Source organism: Bufo bufo, chromosome 7, assembly GCF_905171765.1.
Source record: "Bufo bufo chromosome 7, aBufBuf1.1, whole genome shotgun sequence".
NCBI lineage: Eukaryota > Metazoa > Chordata > Amphibia > Anura > Bufonidae > Bufo > Bufo bufo.
The window spans coordinates 236215032-236232599 of NC_053395.1; the positions used below are offsets into that span (position 1 = coordinate 236215032).

At 45.6% G+C, this 17568-nt stretch overlaps 1 protein-coding gene across 1 annotated transcript in view; it reads right to left on the reverse strand.

The window, feature by feature from the left end:
- The window catches only part of LYPD1 (LY6/PLAUR domain containing 1), a 43544-nt gene that overhangs the window by 2216 nt on the left and 23760 nt on the right, over window positions 1-17568 (reverse strand). Inside the window, exon 2 of the mRNA XM_040439953.1 lies at window positions 2262-2396. Within this exon, the coding sequence (XP_040295887.1) occupies window positions 2262-2396 (135 nt within the window). The remainder of the gene's footprint in view (window positions 1-2261; window positions 2397-17568) is intronic.

Genomic DNA, 17568 nt, shown 5'->3' on the forward strand with positions numbered 1-17568 from the left:
CCCATGCCCTGTACTGCCCCCTGCCCCGTAGCACCCTTTACCATGTACAGCCCTCTGCTTTTGCTCTGTACTGCCCGTGCCCCATACCGCCCGCTGCCTTTGCCCCATACCACCTTCTGCCTGTCTCCTGAACCGCCCTCTACCGTGCCCTGTACCACCCTCTGCCTGTCTCCTGTATCGCCGTGGCGGAAATAATCTTGCCACTGGGTTTTGAAGGGGCCTGCTTGCCAGCCTCTTGCCTCAGGATTATGGCCCATATACTAACTTTGAAGGAGAAGACAGACCGGCCGCAGAACCTAAATCTGTGGAACTGTTTTGGGCAGGAAAGCCATGCTTGCGGTCGGTCAAATGTGCCTTCCATGGAATTCGGGAACCCCTGCTCGGATCTGGGTGATTTCTGGATAAGTTGTTCGCCCGGATCAGAGCTATCCAGGGATGTACAATTTATGGGGATATGTGGGACTTTGGGGTGTTTTGGGGAAAAATGTGTGTTTTCTGCCTGTGAGTGATTGTTAGCCCATTGTGTTTAGTAATTGTATCACAGGCAGAGCCCATTGTGTTTGGTAATTGTATCACGGGCAGAGGGGGGGGGGGGGTGTACAATTGCTGGGAGTGGGTAGAAGATGGCGAGATCCCAACCAAGCTGTGGCGGTTTGTGGGGTTGGCAGTGGTTACGGTGTAGAGCGGAGTGCTTGGAGCCCTAGGGAAGCACTAGGAGCATCCATCAACGGAGGTACTTAGTTAGGGTGCCAGGAGATCCGTTACAATCGTCCTCTGCCTGTCTCCTCTACTGACCACTGCCGTTGCCACTCTCTGTCTCCTGTACCACCCTTTACCCGTGCCGCTCTCTGCCTCTCTCCTATACCGACCACTGCCCTGTATTGCCCTCTGCCTGGCCCCATACTGCCTTCTGCCTGTCTCCTGTACCGATCTCTGCCTTTCTCCTGTACCACCCTATACCCGTGCCACTCTCTGCCTCTCTCCTATACCGACCACTGCCCCATACCGCCCTCTGCCTGTGCCCCATACTGCCCTCTACCCGTACCGACATCTGTCTGTCTCCTGTACTACCCTTTACCCGTGCACAGTACCGCCCTCTACCTGTACTATTTGGGGCTCCACTATGGGTGGTACGAAGTCAGTCCTGTATTTGCTCGCCCACTGAGAACCCTCCGCCCGTCGCGGTGAAGACGAGATGCTGGGCGGCACTTGCTTCCAAATCATCGATGGAGCTGCACCTGGATTTTACATTTTAGGATTAAATGCAAGCGAGTGGAAAGTGGCAGCTATATGGCAGCAGCAGAGGCTCCGGTTTTCCATCAGGCCTAATCCCCAGTGGCTGAATTAAAGTCAGTGGAGTGCGGAGCGGCCGCCCTCCATCCCGTATTCGCCTTATTTAAAGCCCCTAATCCGGTTAATCTGCCTTACAGCAAAGGAGGCACTGAATTAATAAGGGAAGATGGCGGCCGCTGCGCAGCACCTGCAGCGGGAGACATTAATGACCCTCTATTCACTTCCATTCAGTTTATTGGCAGCTGCAGGCGGCGGCCCCCCATCTTAGATGTGTAAATCACTGGCAGCCTCATGCTCGGGGATCATCTTCTATAAGATCTTCTCAGGATCTGCGCTTTCATCACAGTGAAGCAGCAGTAATTCTGCTCCTGAGCTGGGCACGTAGGGTGGGGGCGCCTTATACATGAGCCATATAGGTCAGCACATCTGGTGGGAGACAGCCAGACAGGGGAGCGTGGCGGGAGGCAACCAGACAGGGAGATGAAATGCGGTGGGAGGCAGCCAGACAGGGGGGGAGAGTTCAGCGGGAGGCGACCAGACGGGGGAGTGCGATGACCAGAAAAGGACCGGGGGAGAACTTCGGTGGAAGGCGGCCAGATGGGTAAGCGTAGAGGCAAGAAAAGTGGAGGGGGAGTACGGTGGGAGGTGGCAAGAAGGGGGACGTGCAGTGGGAGGCAGCCAGACAGGGAAGGGGGTTGGGACATGGCACCAAGACGGGGGGAAGAAGTATGGCAAAAAGCAGCCAGATGGGGGAGTGCTGTGGGAGGTGGCAAGATGAGGGCAGTGCGGTGGGAGGCGGCTAGATCGGGGGGGGGGGGGGGAAGAGATGGAAAGGCAGCATGAGGCGGCCAGACGGGGTGGGAAGGGAGGTCGGAAGCAGCCAGACAGGGGTGGGGGGGTCAGACAGAGGGGGGAAGCCTCGGAATCCACATCCCACAGCCCCTCACTCCCTGGTCCAGGACACTCACCCTCGGTCTTCTCCATCACCTCTTTCTGACAGGTGTCCTGGACATTGACGGTGCAGTTGACGATGAATTCGGGGGACGAGCAGTCATCCTTCTGGAACTCCTCACACTGGTAACACTGGATCTGCAGAGAAAACCCTGCAAAAAAAAAGAAGACACGTGGGCTACAAGACGAGACTCCAAACTACCAACGAAGATCCTCAAAACTACAGGCAGTGCACCAGACTAAAAAAAAACATCAAGTAGCCATTGGCTCCTAACCTGAAAAATTTAGTCGCCAAATTTTTATTTTTAGTCGCCAAATTTAAAATACATATAATAACAGTATAATAATAAAAAAAAAAAATAATACATGTCTTACCTAGGGTTGTCACGATAGTGTTAACCCTAACCCCAAAAAGTATTGCGATACTCAATACCACGAAAAAAAACAAACAAAAAAAAAAAAAACACAACACCAAAAAAGCCGCGTGCATTCGGCATTTTATGGAACGTCTAGACCATATTAGAACAGTCTGATCCTAATTTTTATCGGGACAAGGTGACAAAAAAGAAAATGGCAAACTACAAGTTTCTTTTTTTTTGTAACGGCGATATTTTTTTATATTTTAACAGTTAGCACTTTTTCAGGCATGGAGATATGTAATATGTTTATTTTTTATTGTTTATATATTTTATATGTAAAATTGGGAAAGGGGACGATTTAAACTTTTAGTATTTTGGTGTTTTTTTTAAAACTTTCATTTAATAACTATTTCCCCCTTTAGGGGCTAGAACCTGGGATCTTTTCATCCCTTGTCCTATTCACCCTAACAGAGCTCTATCAGGGTGAATAGGGAGCTTACCATGGCAGCCAGGGCTTCAGTAGTATCTGATAGAGCTCTATCAGGGTGAAAAGGACCTCACACTCTCCCTGCTGTCCTGGGCTCTGTACACACAGCAGCAGGGAGCTGACCATGGCAGCCAGGGCTTCAGTAGTATCTGATAGAGCTCTATCAGGGTGAATAGGACCTCACACTCTCCCTGCTGTCCTGGGCTCTGTACACACAGCAGCAGGGAGCTGACCATGGCAGCCAGGGCTTCAGTAGAGTCTGATAGAGCTCTATCAGGGTGAATAGGACTTCACACTCTCCCTGCTGTCCTGGGCATAGTACACACAGGAGTAGGGAGCTGACCATGGCAGCCAGGGCTTCAGTAGTGTCTGATAGAGATCTATCAGGGTGAATAGGACCTCACACTCTCCCTGCTGTCCTGGGCTCAGTACACACAGCAGTAGGGAGCCGACCATGGCAGCCAGGGCTTCAGTAGACTCTGATAGAGCTCTATCAGGGTGAATAGGACTTCACACTCTCCCTGCTGTCCTGGGCTCTGTACACACAGCAGTAGGGAGCTGACCATGGCAGCCAGGGCTTCAGTAGAGTCTGATAGAGCTCTATCAGGGTGAATAGGACCTCACACTCTCCCTGCTGTCCTGTGCATAGTACACACAGCAGCAGGGAGCTGACCATGGCAGCCAGGGCTTCAGTAGAGTCTGATAGAGATCTATTAGGGTGAATAGGACCTCACACTCTCCCTGCTGTCCTGGGCTCTGTACACACAGCAGCAGGGAGCTTACCATGGCAGCCAGGGCTTCAGTAGAGTCTGATAGAGCTCTATCAGGGTGAATAGGACCTCACACTCTCCCTGATGTCCTGTGCATAGTACACACAGCAGCAGGGAGCTGACCATGGCAGCCAGGGCTTCAGTAGTGTCTGATAGAGCTCTATTGTGGTGAATAGGACTTCACACTCTCCCTGCTGTCCTGGGCTCTGTACACACAGCAGCAGGGAGCTTACCATGGCAGCCAGGGCTTCAGTAGAGTCTGATAGAGCTCTATCAGGGTGAATAGGATCTCACACTCTACCTGCTGTCCTGTGCATAGTACACACAGCAGCAGGGAGCTGACCATGGACGGCTTCAGTAGCGTCCTGGCTGCCATGGTAACCAATCGGAGCCCCAGGATTACACTGCTGGGGCTCCGATCAGAAGCTGCTACTGCCACCAATGAGGAGGAGGGGACCCTGTGTCCACTGTCAGTTTAACTCGTGTGTGAAAGAGGCAGAGCAGTGGAGGATCTAGGCGGAAATGGCGACAAGACTACAAAGTCTTGTTGCCATTTTGCAATTTTAAGTCGCATTGGCGACCATTCTTATCGCCATCTGGAGCCCTGACAGGTCAAAGGTCAATCCATCTACACCCAGATACAGAATAAGCCTGTGCCTCACTGAGGATCCCACAGACTAATGGGGGGCCTGAATCCAGGGCAGAAAAGTGATCCCACAGACTAATGGGGGGCCCCCGATGTCCGTGCAGAAAAGGGATCCCACTGACTAATGGGGGCCCGTTGACAGTGCAGAAAAGGGATCCCACTGAATAATTGGCAAACGCGTCGTATACAGAGAACAGTGTGTGTGTGTAATATATATTATATATATTATATATATATATCATTACACACACACACTGTTCTCTGAATACGACGCGTCTGCCCTCCTGCTCTCTCTGTAAATAACAAGTCTGCCTCCTGCGCTCTCTGTATATAACACGTCTGCCTCCTGCGCTCTCTGTATACAACACGTCTGCCTCCTGCGCTCTCTGTATACAAACACGTCTGCCTCCTGCGCTCTCTGTATACAACACGTCTGCTCCTGCGCTCTCTGTATATAACACGTCTGCCTCCTGCGCTCTCTGTATACAACACGTCTGCCTCCTGCGCTCTCTGTATACAACACGTCTGCCTCCTGCGCTCTCTGTATATAACACGTCTGCCTCCTGCGCTCTCTGTATATAACACGTCTGCCTCCTGCGCTCTCTGTATATAACACGTCTGCCTCCTGCGCTCTCCTCACCTCCACCAGACTGTTCTTATATGCAATACTGGACATAAGGAGAACATTGGGCGTCACCTCCACAATCAGACTGTTATATATATATATATATATATATATTTTACTGTACATGACAAGGAGAACACAGGGTGTCACTGTGACGGACTGAACCGTCACTGGGGCTGCTGGAGAAGCCTGAGGGCCAGTCTCCTTCCTAGCGACTACGGACCTAGGAGATCCCCTTGTCCGGGGCACATGGACAGCTGTTGCAGTGTAGCCTGTCCCTACAGCTATTCACGTTCACAATCTAATACCGGCATGGGAAACACAAAGCGAATGGTGATGGACTCGCTCGCCAAACAAAACTGGAAGGGTGACTAACATGGACATCCCCAAGTGGACCTGTAGAGGGTCTCATCGGGTCTGCCATCCTTAAACTTAAGGGAACTATGTGACGACATGGTGAAGAGTTGTGTATTGGTGTTGGGTGTAATTATGTTATGTTGTGTGATCTTGTTAATCAAAAGACTGTCAGCACCCCCCCCCCCCCCCTTCATTATCTCCCATTGTACTCCGAAAGACTCAGGACAATGACATAATGACATTCTGGCCAGGCTCCTGCTAGGGCTGTCTGGAGCTATTTTAGCAGGTGGACCCCTGTGGTGTGGTGCGGACAGAATGTCTGGGGAGGGGAAGGGGGATGTGATGGGATTACAGTCTCATCAGATCACTTTCTGTATATAAGTTTGTGCAGTTGCTTAATAAAGAAGACTTTGTTTCACCTACACTGAGCTCGTCCAGTGACTGGGGAAACTGGGAGCTACAGATCAGCGGTTTGCAATATCTGCTGAGGGAGGAAGAATACAGAGGCAGACATACTCTTCCTGAGTACTGGAAGTCCATCACAATCACCTCCACCATCAGACTGTCCTTACATATAATACTGTACATGAACAGGAGAACAATGGGCGTCACCTCCACCAGACTGTATACACACACAGTTGCAAGAAAAAGTATGTGAAACCCTTTGGAATGATATGGATTCTGCACAAATTGGTCATAAAATGTGATCTGATCTTCATCTAAGTCACAACAATAGACAATTACAGTCGGCTTAAAACTAATAACACACAAAGAATTAAATGTTACCTTGTTTTTTATTGAACAAACCATGTAATCATTCACAGTGCAGGTGGAAAAAGTTTGTGAACCCTTGGATTTAATAACTGGTTGAACCTCCTTTGGCAGCAATAACTTCCACCAAACGTTTCCTGTAGTTGCAGATCAGATGTGCACAACGGTCAGGAGTAATTCTTCACCATTCCTCTTTACAGAACTGTTTCAGTTCAGCAATATTCTTGGATGTCTGGTGTGAATCACTTTCTTGAGGTCATGCCACAGCATCTCAATCGGGTTGAGGTCAGGACTCTGACTGGGCCACTCCAGAAGGCGGATTTTCTTCTGCTTAAGCCATTCTGTTGATTTACTTCTATGCTTTGGGTCGTTGTCCTGTTGCAACACCCATCTTCTGTTGAGCTTCAGCTGGTGGACAGATGGCCTTAAGTTCTCCTGCAAAATGTCTTGATAAACTTGGGAATTCATTCTTCCTTCGATGATAGCAATCCGTCAGGCCCTGACGCAGCAAGCAGCCCCAAACCATGATGCCCCCCCACCACCATACTTCACAGTTGGGATGAGGTTTTGATGTTGGTGTGGCTGTGCCTCTTTCTCCACACATAGTGTTGTGTGTTTCTTCCAAACAACTCAACTTTGTTTTCATCTGTCCACAGAATATTTGCCAGTACTGCTGTAGAACATCCAGGTGCTCTTGTGCAAACTGTAAACGTGCAGCAATGTTTTTTATTTGGACATCAGTGGCTTCCTCGGTGTATCCTCCCATGAAATCCATTCTTGTTTAGTGTTTTACGTATCGTAGATTCGCTAACAGGGATGTTATCATATGCCAGAGACTTTTGTAAGTCTTTAGGATGACACTCTAGGATTTCTTCTTCACCTCATTGAGCAGTCTGCGCTGTGCTCTTGCAGTCATCTTTACAGGACGGCCACTCCTAGGGTAGAGTAGCAGCAGTGCTGAACTTTTCTCCATTTATAGACACTATGTCTTACCGTGGACTGATGAAACAGCAAGGCTTTTGGAGATACTTTTATAACCCTTTCCAGCTTTATGCAAGTCAACAATTCTTAATCGTAGGTCTTCTGAGAGCTCTTTTGTGCGAGGCATCATTCACATCAGGCAATGCTTCTTGTGAACAGCAAACCCAGAACTGGTGTGTGTTTTTTATAGGGCAGGGCAGCTGTAACCAACACCTCCAATCTCATCTCATTGATTGGACTCCAGTTGGCTGACACCTCACTCCAATTAGCTCTTGGAGATGTCATTAGTCTAGGGCAGGCATGGCCAACCTGTGGCTCTCCAGCTGTTGTAAAACTACAACTCCCACCATGCCCTGCTGTAGGCTGCTAGCTGTAGGCAGTCTGGGCATGCTGGGAGTTGTAGTTTTACAACAGCTGGAGAGCCACAGGTTGGCCATGCCTGCCCTAGGGGTTCACATACTTTTTCCACTGGCACTGTGAATGTTTAAATGGTGTGTTCAATAAAAACATGGTAACAATTTAACTTTTGTGTGTTATTAGTTTAAGCCGGACTGTGATTGTCTATTGTTGTGACTTAGATGAAGATCAGATCACATTTTTTATATATAGAGAAAAAAAAAAGCAGCACACAATAAACGCAGGTGCAAGTCCTCCTGGGGGCCTGTGACCAAGGTCCCAAATGCATATAGAAGAAAGAAAGGCAGGCAGCAACTCCAAAATTGATGAAACAAGTGGACGGTTTATTCACCCATCTAGCAGCAACGTTTCAGCTCTGTCATTGGAGCCTTTGTCCAGCTGAATAACATGTGCATGGTGGCATACATAAGTAGTGCAAACAATTTCCTAATCACAAATCGATAATTTAGACGATAAAGTGCAAGTGCGTCAAAAGTATAGCAATATTCAAAATCCAATTCATCTGTCATCATGATTGAATCTCAAGTAGTTGTGAACATGATCATATAAAGTGCGATCGTGATCCGTACAGTGAGAAAATCAATAAACATACATGATTGCCAATCAATATATGTAAAGTGTGCACAGTGTATGGCAATCAAAAATCAGTTAAAACATTAAGAAACCTTGAAATGAGTCACGTTGAATCATAGAGACATGGTGGAGTCTGCCGGCGTCCGGAAATAGCGATCAGCGGGTGCGCCGTCCATGTGCTCTCGCGAGACACGTGATGATGTAAGGGAATATGGGAACCACATTAAAGATGGCCGCTAGTCCAACTTTCCACCAGGGCGCATGCTCATGCCCATACAGGCCGGCAGGTACCCTGTACAGAATTGCAAAGACACACTCAAAGTGTCCAAAGCTCCGCAGTTATAGCAGACAATAAGCTGATCCACAAACGGAGAATCGGCGGGTGAGCACCAGTCTCCGTAGCGGAATGTCCGTATCAGGGGGGCATCACGGCATGTCAAACGCATAGAACCCCCCCCCCTGTCCGACCTGTCAGCATGTCCGCTCCGGACCGCAACCCTCGACCATCAAGTCGCCGACAAAGGTGGGGGGTTGTGGTCATGAACACCAGATCCCTATGTGCTGAAATCAGACTACAGCTTGCAGATACTAATGTATACGAAAGGATTTACAATGATCCCAAGTTTGTGTTACTGAGAGAGCTGAAAGAGCTATTGATTGGAGCCAAAGATAAGGGTATCATTGATGATAACATTTTTGCCTTTTTATATTGTGATAATCCAGTTACACCTATCCTGTATACTTTACCAAAGATACACAAGTCATTGACTTCCTCCAGGGCGTCCAATCGTCTTGAGTAGGGATTCATTGTTTTGCAAAGCGGCTATCTTTTTAGATAAAATTTTGCATCCTTTTGCCATGTCAGCTAGATCCTACATTAGAGGACACCAATGATTTCTTGACTAAGATTGACATTTTATGTATTCCCAGAGGGTCGCTATTGGCTTCCATCGATGTGGTAAGCTTTATCACTTCCATAGAACATGAATTGGGAATACGGGTTATTGAAGAAATTTTGAAGAAGACACAACTATAGCACTGATTGTCAACAGTTTCCTAATTGCTTTGTTGAGGTTTATCCTCCACTCGCAATTATTTTCGGTTTCAAGATGATTTTTTTCTGCAATTGCGGCGGACCGTGATGGGGTCCAAATGTGGCGCTGACCTACGCAAATCTTTACATGACACATCTTAAGGAGTCTGTCGTCTATGTGAGCCACCACTTCAGCCATGTGCTGGGGGTGGTGGCGGTACATCGACGACAATTTCCTGATTTTAGGTCGGCGCCGCCAAGGACCTTCATCGCGTTCCACCTCTTCTTGAATACCATTGACCCTAGTGTCCAAATTAACGTTGACACATTCTGAGGAAACCATACAGTTTTTGGACATTCAGGTCAGCATTCGCAATGAGAGGCTAGTCACTGATTTGTATGTGAAACCCACAGACAGAAAACACTTTTATTACGTTTTGAGAGGTCATCACCCTAGACCCATGAATAGGTCACTTCCTTTAAGCCAATTGCTCAGAGTCAAGAAAATTGTGCAAGATCCCACCTCAGTAGATATTAGGTTGCAAGAAATGGGGTCTAAATTCCGGACACGTGGATACCCCAAAAAATTGATCCAAGAAACATCTAGGCAGAATTAAGCCCTTAGCAAAGAGGCCATTAGGAGGGATTAGGTGATACTATAGGCTCTAAAGGCCGCGGTCCCTTTGTCTCTGAGTTTAGTACTAACAGTGATAACATTTCAGCTATTTTGAGAAAGCATTGGAGAATACTGAAAAGTAATCTTTGAGATGTTGAAGAATTTAAATCTTTGCCTTTAAGTTCATACAGGAGAAGTCGCAATTTGGGTGACAGATTGCTAAGTCTGATATAGGCTCATCTAGGGCCACTTGCGAGACATTTTGGATCCACCCGCAAGGGGCGTTCCATGTTATAACTGTGTGTAAAATTGCAATCTGATGCTACGGGGCGATTCATTTGTTCACACGCCTCAGGCCAAAATGATCAAAATTAAACAATATCTAACATGTGAATCGTCCCATGTTATTTATTTGTTGACTTGCCCCTGTCATCTCCTATATATAGGTGAAACTACTTGGGACGTTAAAACTCGACTCAACCAACATAGGTATTCCATTAGGAAACAAAAAATGGGTCTTCACTGAGGCGAAACATTCTGAAAGGGATCTACGGTTTAGAATTTCGGAACAAATGCCTCTCTTGAGACGAGGTGGTGATAGAACCAAATTATTGAAAAGAAGAGAACTCTATTGGATTTATACGTTAGATACTTTGAAGCCACAGGGTTTAAATGTAGAATTAGGGTCATTTAGTCACCCAGTTACGTATGTGCTCTAACTTGTATTCTCTGTAGGGAAAACCACATGTGCTATATGTCTAACTGTGTTTCCTTTTTTGTAGGACAATATTTTTGACTTCATTCTCATGAATGGTTCACGTTTTGGTGAAGACTGGAGGAACCATGCAGGCAATCCACTTATATGCTATAAAACAATTATTCTTGTTGGACACCACCATTGGAATTTATGAACAGTGACAATCCCTGTCTGTGACTCGATGCCTCTCTAGCCCCTATTGGGACTTGAGTGACATGGACTCCTGATGGAAGGATTTGTCCATTTATCACATATTATAATATAACTATGTAATGCTCTGATGCAGTCTATCCGTGACTCCCCCCAACGGGGGAGGGAATCGGGATCACATTATTGTGACTCCCTGATCCCCATCCCCGCTGTGGTGGGACTTGACATGGAGCGGACATGCTGACAGGTCTGGACAGGGGGGGTCTATGCGTTTGACATGCCGTGATGCCCCCCTGATACGGACATTCCGCTACGGAGACTGGTGCTCACCCGCCGATTCTCCGTTTGTGGATCAGCTTATTGTCTGCTATAAAGCGGAGCTTTGGACACTTTGAGTGTGTCTTTGCAATTCTGTACAGGGTACCTGCGGCCTGTATGGGCATGAGCATGCGCCTGGTGGAAAGTTGGATAGCGCCATCTTTAATGTGGTTCCCATATTCCCTTACATCATCACGTGTCTCGCGAGAGCACATGGAGCGGCGCACGCGCTGATCGCTTTTCCGGACGCCGGCAGACTCCACCATGTCTCTATGATTCAACGTGACTCATTCAAGGTTTCTTAATGTTTTAACTGATTTTTTGATTGCCATACACTGTGCACACTTTACATATATTGATTGGCAATCATGTATGTTTATTGATTTTCTCACTGTACGGATCACGATCGGCACTTTATATGATCATGTTCACAACTACTTGAGATATAATCATGATGACAGATGAATTGGATTTTGAATATTGCTATACGTTTGACGCACTTGCACTTTATCGTCTAATTATCGATTTGTGATTATGAAATTGTTTGCACTACTTATGTATCCACCATGCACATGTTATTCAGCTGGACTAAGGCTCCAATGACAGAGCTGAAACGTTGCTGCTAGATGGGTGAATAAACCGTCCACTTGTTTTCATCAATTTTGGAGTGCTGCCTCATAAATATATATAATCTCTGTAAATGTCAAGGAGAACCCGGAGCGTCATCTCCACCATCAGAATGTCCTTATAAATAATACAGTACATGACAAGAACAATGGGCGTCACCTCCACCAGACTGTCCTTACATATAATACTGTACATGACAAGAAGAACACTGGGCGTCACACCACACAGACTGTATTTGCATATAATACTGTACATGACTAGAAGACTGAGCGTCACCTCCAACAAACTGTCCTTATATAAAATACAGTACATGAACAGGAGAACACTGGGCGTCACCTCCACCAGACTGTCCTTATATATAATACTGTACATGAACAGGAGAACACTGGGTGTCACCTCCACCCTCAGACTGTCCTTAGATATAATATTGTAGATGACAAAGAGAAAAACACTGGGTGTCACCTCCACCATCAGGACTGTACTCATATAAATACTGTACATGACCAGAGAACAGTGGGAGTCACCACCATGAGAATGTCCTTACATATAATACTGTAAAGACAAGGAGAACACTGAGCGTCACTTCCACAATCAGACGTGCCTTATAAACTAAACATGACAAGAAAACAATGGAGTCACCTCCACCCTCATACTTATATATATATATTATATATATATATTACTATAGGATGACAAGTAGAAGAACACTGGGGGTCACCTCCACCATCAGAATGTCCTAATATATAATACTGTACATGACAAGGAGAAGACAAGGCGTCACTTCCACCATTAGCTGTCCTTAAATATAATACTGAACATGACAAGAAGACTGAGCGTCACCTCCACAATCAGACCGTCCTTATAATAATACTGAACATGAACAGGAGAACACTGGGCATCACCTCCATCAGTCTGTTCTTAAATATAAAATACTCTACATGAACAGAATACTGGGCGTCACCTCCACCATCAGACTGTTCTTAAATATAAAATACTCTACATGAACAGAAACTGGGCGTCACCTCCACCATCAGACTGTCCCCATATAAAATACTGTACATGACAAGGAGAACACTGGGCGTCACCTCCACAATCAGAATGTCCTTATATAATAATACTGTACATGACAAGGAGAAGACTGGCGCGTCACCCCCACAATCAGACTGTCCTTATATGTAATATTGTACATGACAAGAAGAACACTGGGCGTCACCTCCACCAGACTGTCCTTATATATATATAATACTGTACATGACAAGAAGAACACTGGGTGTCACCTCCACCAGACTGTCCTTATATATATATATAATACTGTACATGACAAGAAGAACACTGGGTGTCACCTCCACCAGACTGTATTTGCATAGAATACTGTAGATGAACTAAAAGACTGAGCGTCACCTCCAGACTGTATTTATATATAATACTGTACATGAACAGGAGAACACTGGGTGTCACCTCCACCAGACTGTCCTTATATATATAATACTGTACATGACAAGAAGAACATGGGTGTCACCTCCACCAACTGTATTTGCATAGAATACTGTAGATGACTAAAAGACTGAGCGTCACCTCCAGACTGTATTTATATAAATACTGTACATGACCAGGAGAACACTGGGTGTCACCTCCACCATTAGACTGTCCTTACATATAATACTGTACATGACAAGGAGAAGACTGAGCACCACCATCAGACTGTATTTGCATATAATACTGTACATGACTAGAAGACTGAGCGTCACCTCCACCAGACTGTCCTTATATATAATACTGTACATGAACAGGAGAACACTGGGCGTCACCTCCAGACTGTCCTTATAAAACTATACATGTAAAGGAGAAGAACACTGGGAGTCACCTCCACCAGACTGTCCATAAATATAAAATTACTGTACATGAACAGGAGAACACTGGGCGTCACCTCCACCATCAGACTGTACTCATATAGAATACTGTACATAACAAGGAGAACACTGGGCGTCACCTCCACAATCAGACTGTCCTTATATATAATACTGTACATGAACAGGAGAACACTGGGTGTCACCTCCACCATTAGACTGTCCATGACAAGAAGAACACTGGGCGTCACCACCATCAGACTGTATTTGCATATAATACTGTACATGACTAGAAGACTGAGCGTCATCTCCAACAAACTGTCCCTTACATATATACAGTACATGAACAGGAGAAACACTGGGCGTCACCTCCAGACTGTCCTTATAAAACTATACATGAAAAGAAGAAGAACACTGGGAGTCACCTCCACCAGACGGTCCATAAATATAAAATACTGTACATGAACAGGAGAACACTGGGCGTCACCTCCACCATCAGACTGTACTCATATAGAATACTGTACATAACAAGGAGACACTGGGCGTCACCTCCACCAGACTGTACTCATAGAATACTGTACATAACAAGGAGAACACTGGGCGTCACCTCCACTATCCAACTGTACTCATATAGAATACTGTACATAACAAGGAGAACACTGGGCGTCACCTCCACCATCAGACTGTACTCATTTAGAATACTGTACATGAGAAGGAGAACACTGGGCGTCACCTCCACAATTAGACTGTCCTTACATATAATACTGTACATGACAAGGAAAAGACTGAGCGTCACCTCCACAATCAGACTGTCCTTATATGTAATATTGTACATGACAAGAAACACTGGGCGTCACCTCCACCAGACTGTCCTTATATATAATACTGTACATGACAAGAAGAACACTGGGTGTCACCTCCACCAGACTGTATTTGCAGAGATACTGTAGATGACTAAAAGACTGAGCGTCACCTCCAGACTGTATTTATATATAATACTGTACATGAACAGGAGAACACTGGTGTCACCTCCACCATTAGACTGTCCTTACATATAATACTGTACATGACAAGGAGAAGACTGAGCACCACCATCAGACTGTATTTGCATATAATACTGTACATGACTAGAAGGACTGAGCGTCACCTCCAACAGACTGTCCTTATATATAATACAGTACATGAACAGGAGAACACTGGGCGTCACCTCCACCAGACTGTCCTTATATATAATACTGTACATGACAGGAGAACACTGGGCGTCACCTCCACCAGACTGTCCTTATATATAATACTGTACATGAACAGGAGAAACACTGGGCGTCACCTCCAGACTGTCCTTATAAAACTATACATGTAAAGGAGAAGAACACTGGGAGGTCACCTCACCAGACTGCTCATAAATATAAAATACTGTACATGAACAGGAGAACACTGGGCGTCACCTCCACCATCAGACTGTACTCATATAGAATACTGTACATAACAAGGAGAACATGGGCGTCCCCTCCACAATCAGACTGTCCTTATATATAATACTGTACATGAACAGGAGAACACTGGGCGTCACCTCCACCATCAGACTGTACTCATATAGATACTGTACATAACAAGGAGAACCTGGGCGTCACCTCCACAATGCAGACTGTCCTTATATATAATACTGTACATGAACAGGAGAACACTGGGTGTCACCTCCACCATTAGACTGTCCCATGACAAGAAGAACACTGGGCGTCACCACCATCAGACTGTATTTGCATATAATTCTGTACATGACTAGAAGACTGAGCGTCCATCTCCAACAAACTGTCCTTACATATAATACAGTACATGAACAGGAGAACACTGGGCGTTCACCTCCAGACTGTCCTTATAAAAACTATACATGAAAAGGAAAAGAACACTGGGAGTCACCTCCACCAGACGGTCCATAAATATAAAATACTGTACATGAACAGGAGAACACTGGGCGTCACCTCCACCATCAGACTGTACTCATATAGAATACTGTACATAACAAGGAGAACACTGGGCGTCACCTCCACCAGACTGTACTCATAGAATACTGTACATAACAAGGAGAACACTGGGCGTCACCTCCACTATCCAACATGTACTCATATAGAATACATGTACATAATAAGGAGAACACTGGGCGTCACCTCCACCATCAGACTGTACTCATATATAATACTGTACATGAGAAGGAGAACACTGGGCGTCACCTCCACCATTAGACTGTCCTTACATATAATACTGTACATGACAAGGAAAAGACTGAGCGTCAACCTCCACAATCAGACTGTCCTTAAATAGAATACTGGACATAAGAAGAAGACTAAGCACCCCCTCCACTATCAGACTGTCCTTTATATATAGTGTACATTACAAGGAGAACATTGGGCGTGTTGTGGAAATGTTATTAGGATGGTTTTATAATATTGTGTATTGTCACCATGTCTCTCAGTGTCAGGGTAAACCATTGGAGTGGATATCTTCCCGTGTATTTTCCTGTCACTAGCTGCCGGGCGCCCAGAGGTCTCCGTCGGCGCATGGTCCATGTGCTAAGCGGTGGGCTGTGGGTCCGGGGGCGAGAGACTGAATGTGTTCAGGACTTCTTCAGGTTTTGTTGATGATGTATGGACACCGGCTAGGGCCCCCGCACAAGACGCCATTTATTGGCTTGGCGGTGGATGCATTGTTAGGAGAACAATATATGAAAGAACGGTTTGTTGTCTCTAGTGCGCCTGATCAGCCGCTGGGAGATAATGACGTGTCCTGTAAATAAACATGCCATGAGGATCATAGCAACTTTATCTGGCATTGATCACTGAGCCGATGATGGATTGGGGTTACCTCCAGTGGTTATAGGAATACCATGTGTTTGTGAGCTGGCTATGTTATCTAAAATGATGTGTCTTGTCTTCTTCAGCTATGTCATCCACTTCATGTATGTCATCACCTTCCTGTATGCCATCACTTCCTGTATGCCATCACTTCCTGTATGCCATCATCTCCTGTATGCCATCACTTCCTGTATGCCATCACTTCCTGTATGCATCACTTCCTGCATCCTTGTTACAGGAAGTAAGTGGTCGGGTGATGGGCCGGCCCCCTTTTCTATTGTACACCTTTTGTGAGTAGACAATAAAAGTGTACAGACTGGGCAGAAGCTGGGGAGTGCTCAGCAGAACTGAACATGGTAACACCTGTGTCTGACTCGGACTGCGGCTGAGATTTTTACCTTTCCTTACACAAAGTCTGATGAGAGCGGATTTCTACTATTAATATTTCTACAACAGTTGGCGAGCACAGTTAGGGAGATAATTCCCCCCCCCCGTTATCAGCAGAACTTAACCACTTAAGGACCACAGGTTTATACCCCCCTAAAGACCAGGCCCTTTTTTACAAATCGGCACTCCACAACTTTAGCGGTTTATTGCTCGGTCATGCAACTTACCACCCAAATGAATTTTACCTCCTTTTCTTCTCACTAATAGAGCTTTCATTTGGTGGTATTTCATTGCTGCTGACATTTTTACTTTTTTTTGTTATTAATCGAAATTTAACGATTTTTTTGCAAAAAAATGAAATTTTTCACTTTCAGTTGTAAAATTTTGCAAAAAAAAACGAGATCCATATATAAATTTTGCTCTAAATTTATTGTTCTACATGTCTTTGATAAAAAAAAAATGTTTGGGTAAAAAAAAAAATGGTTTGGGTAAAAGTTAGTGTTTACAAAACTATGGTACAAAAATGTGAATTTCCGCTTTTTGAAGCAGCTCTGACTTTGTGAGCACCTGTCATGTTTCCTGAGGTTCTACAATGGCCAGACAGTACAAACACCCCACAAATGACCCCATTTCGGAAAGTAGACACCCTAAGGTATTCGCTGATGGGCATAGTGAGTTCATAGAACTTTTAATTTTTTGTCACAAGTTAGCGGAAATTATGATTTTTTTTTTTTCTTTTTTTTTCTTACAAAGT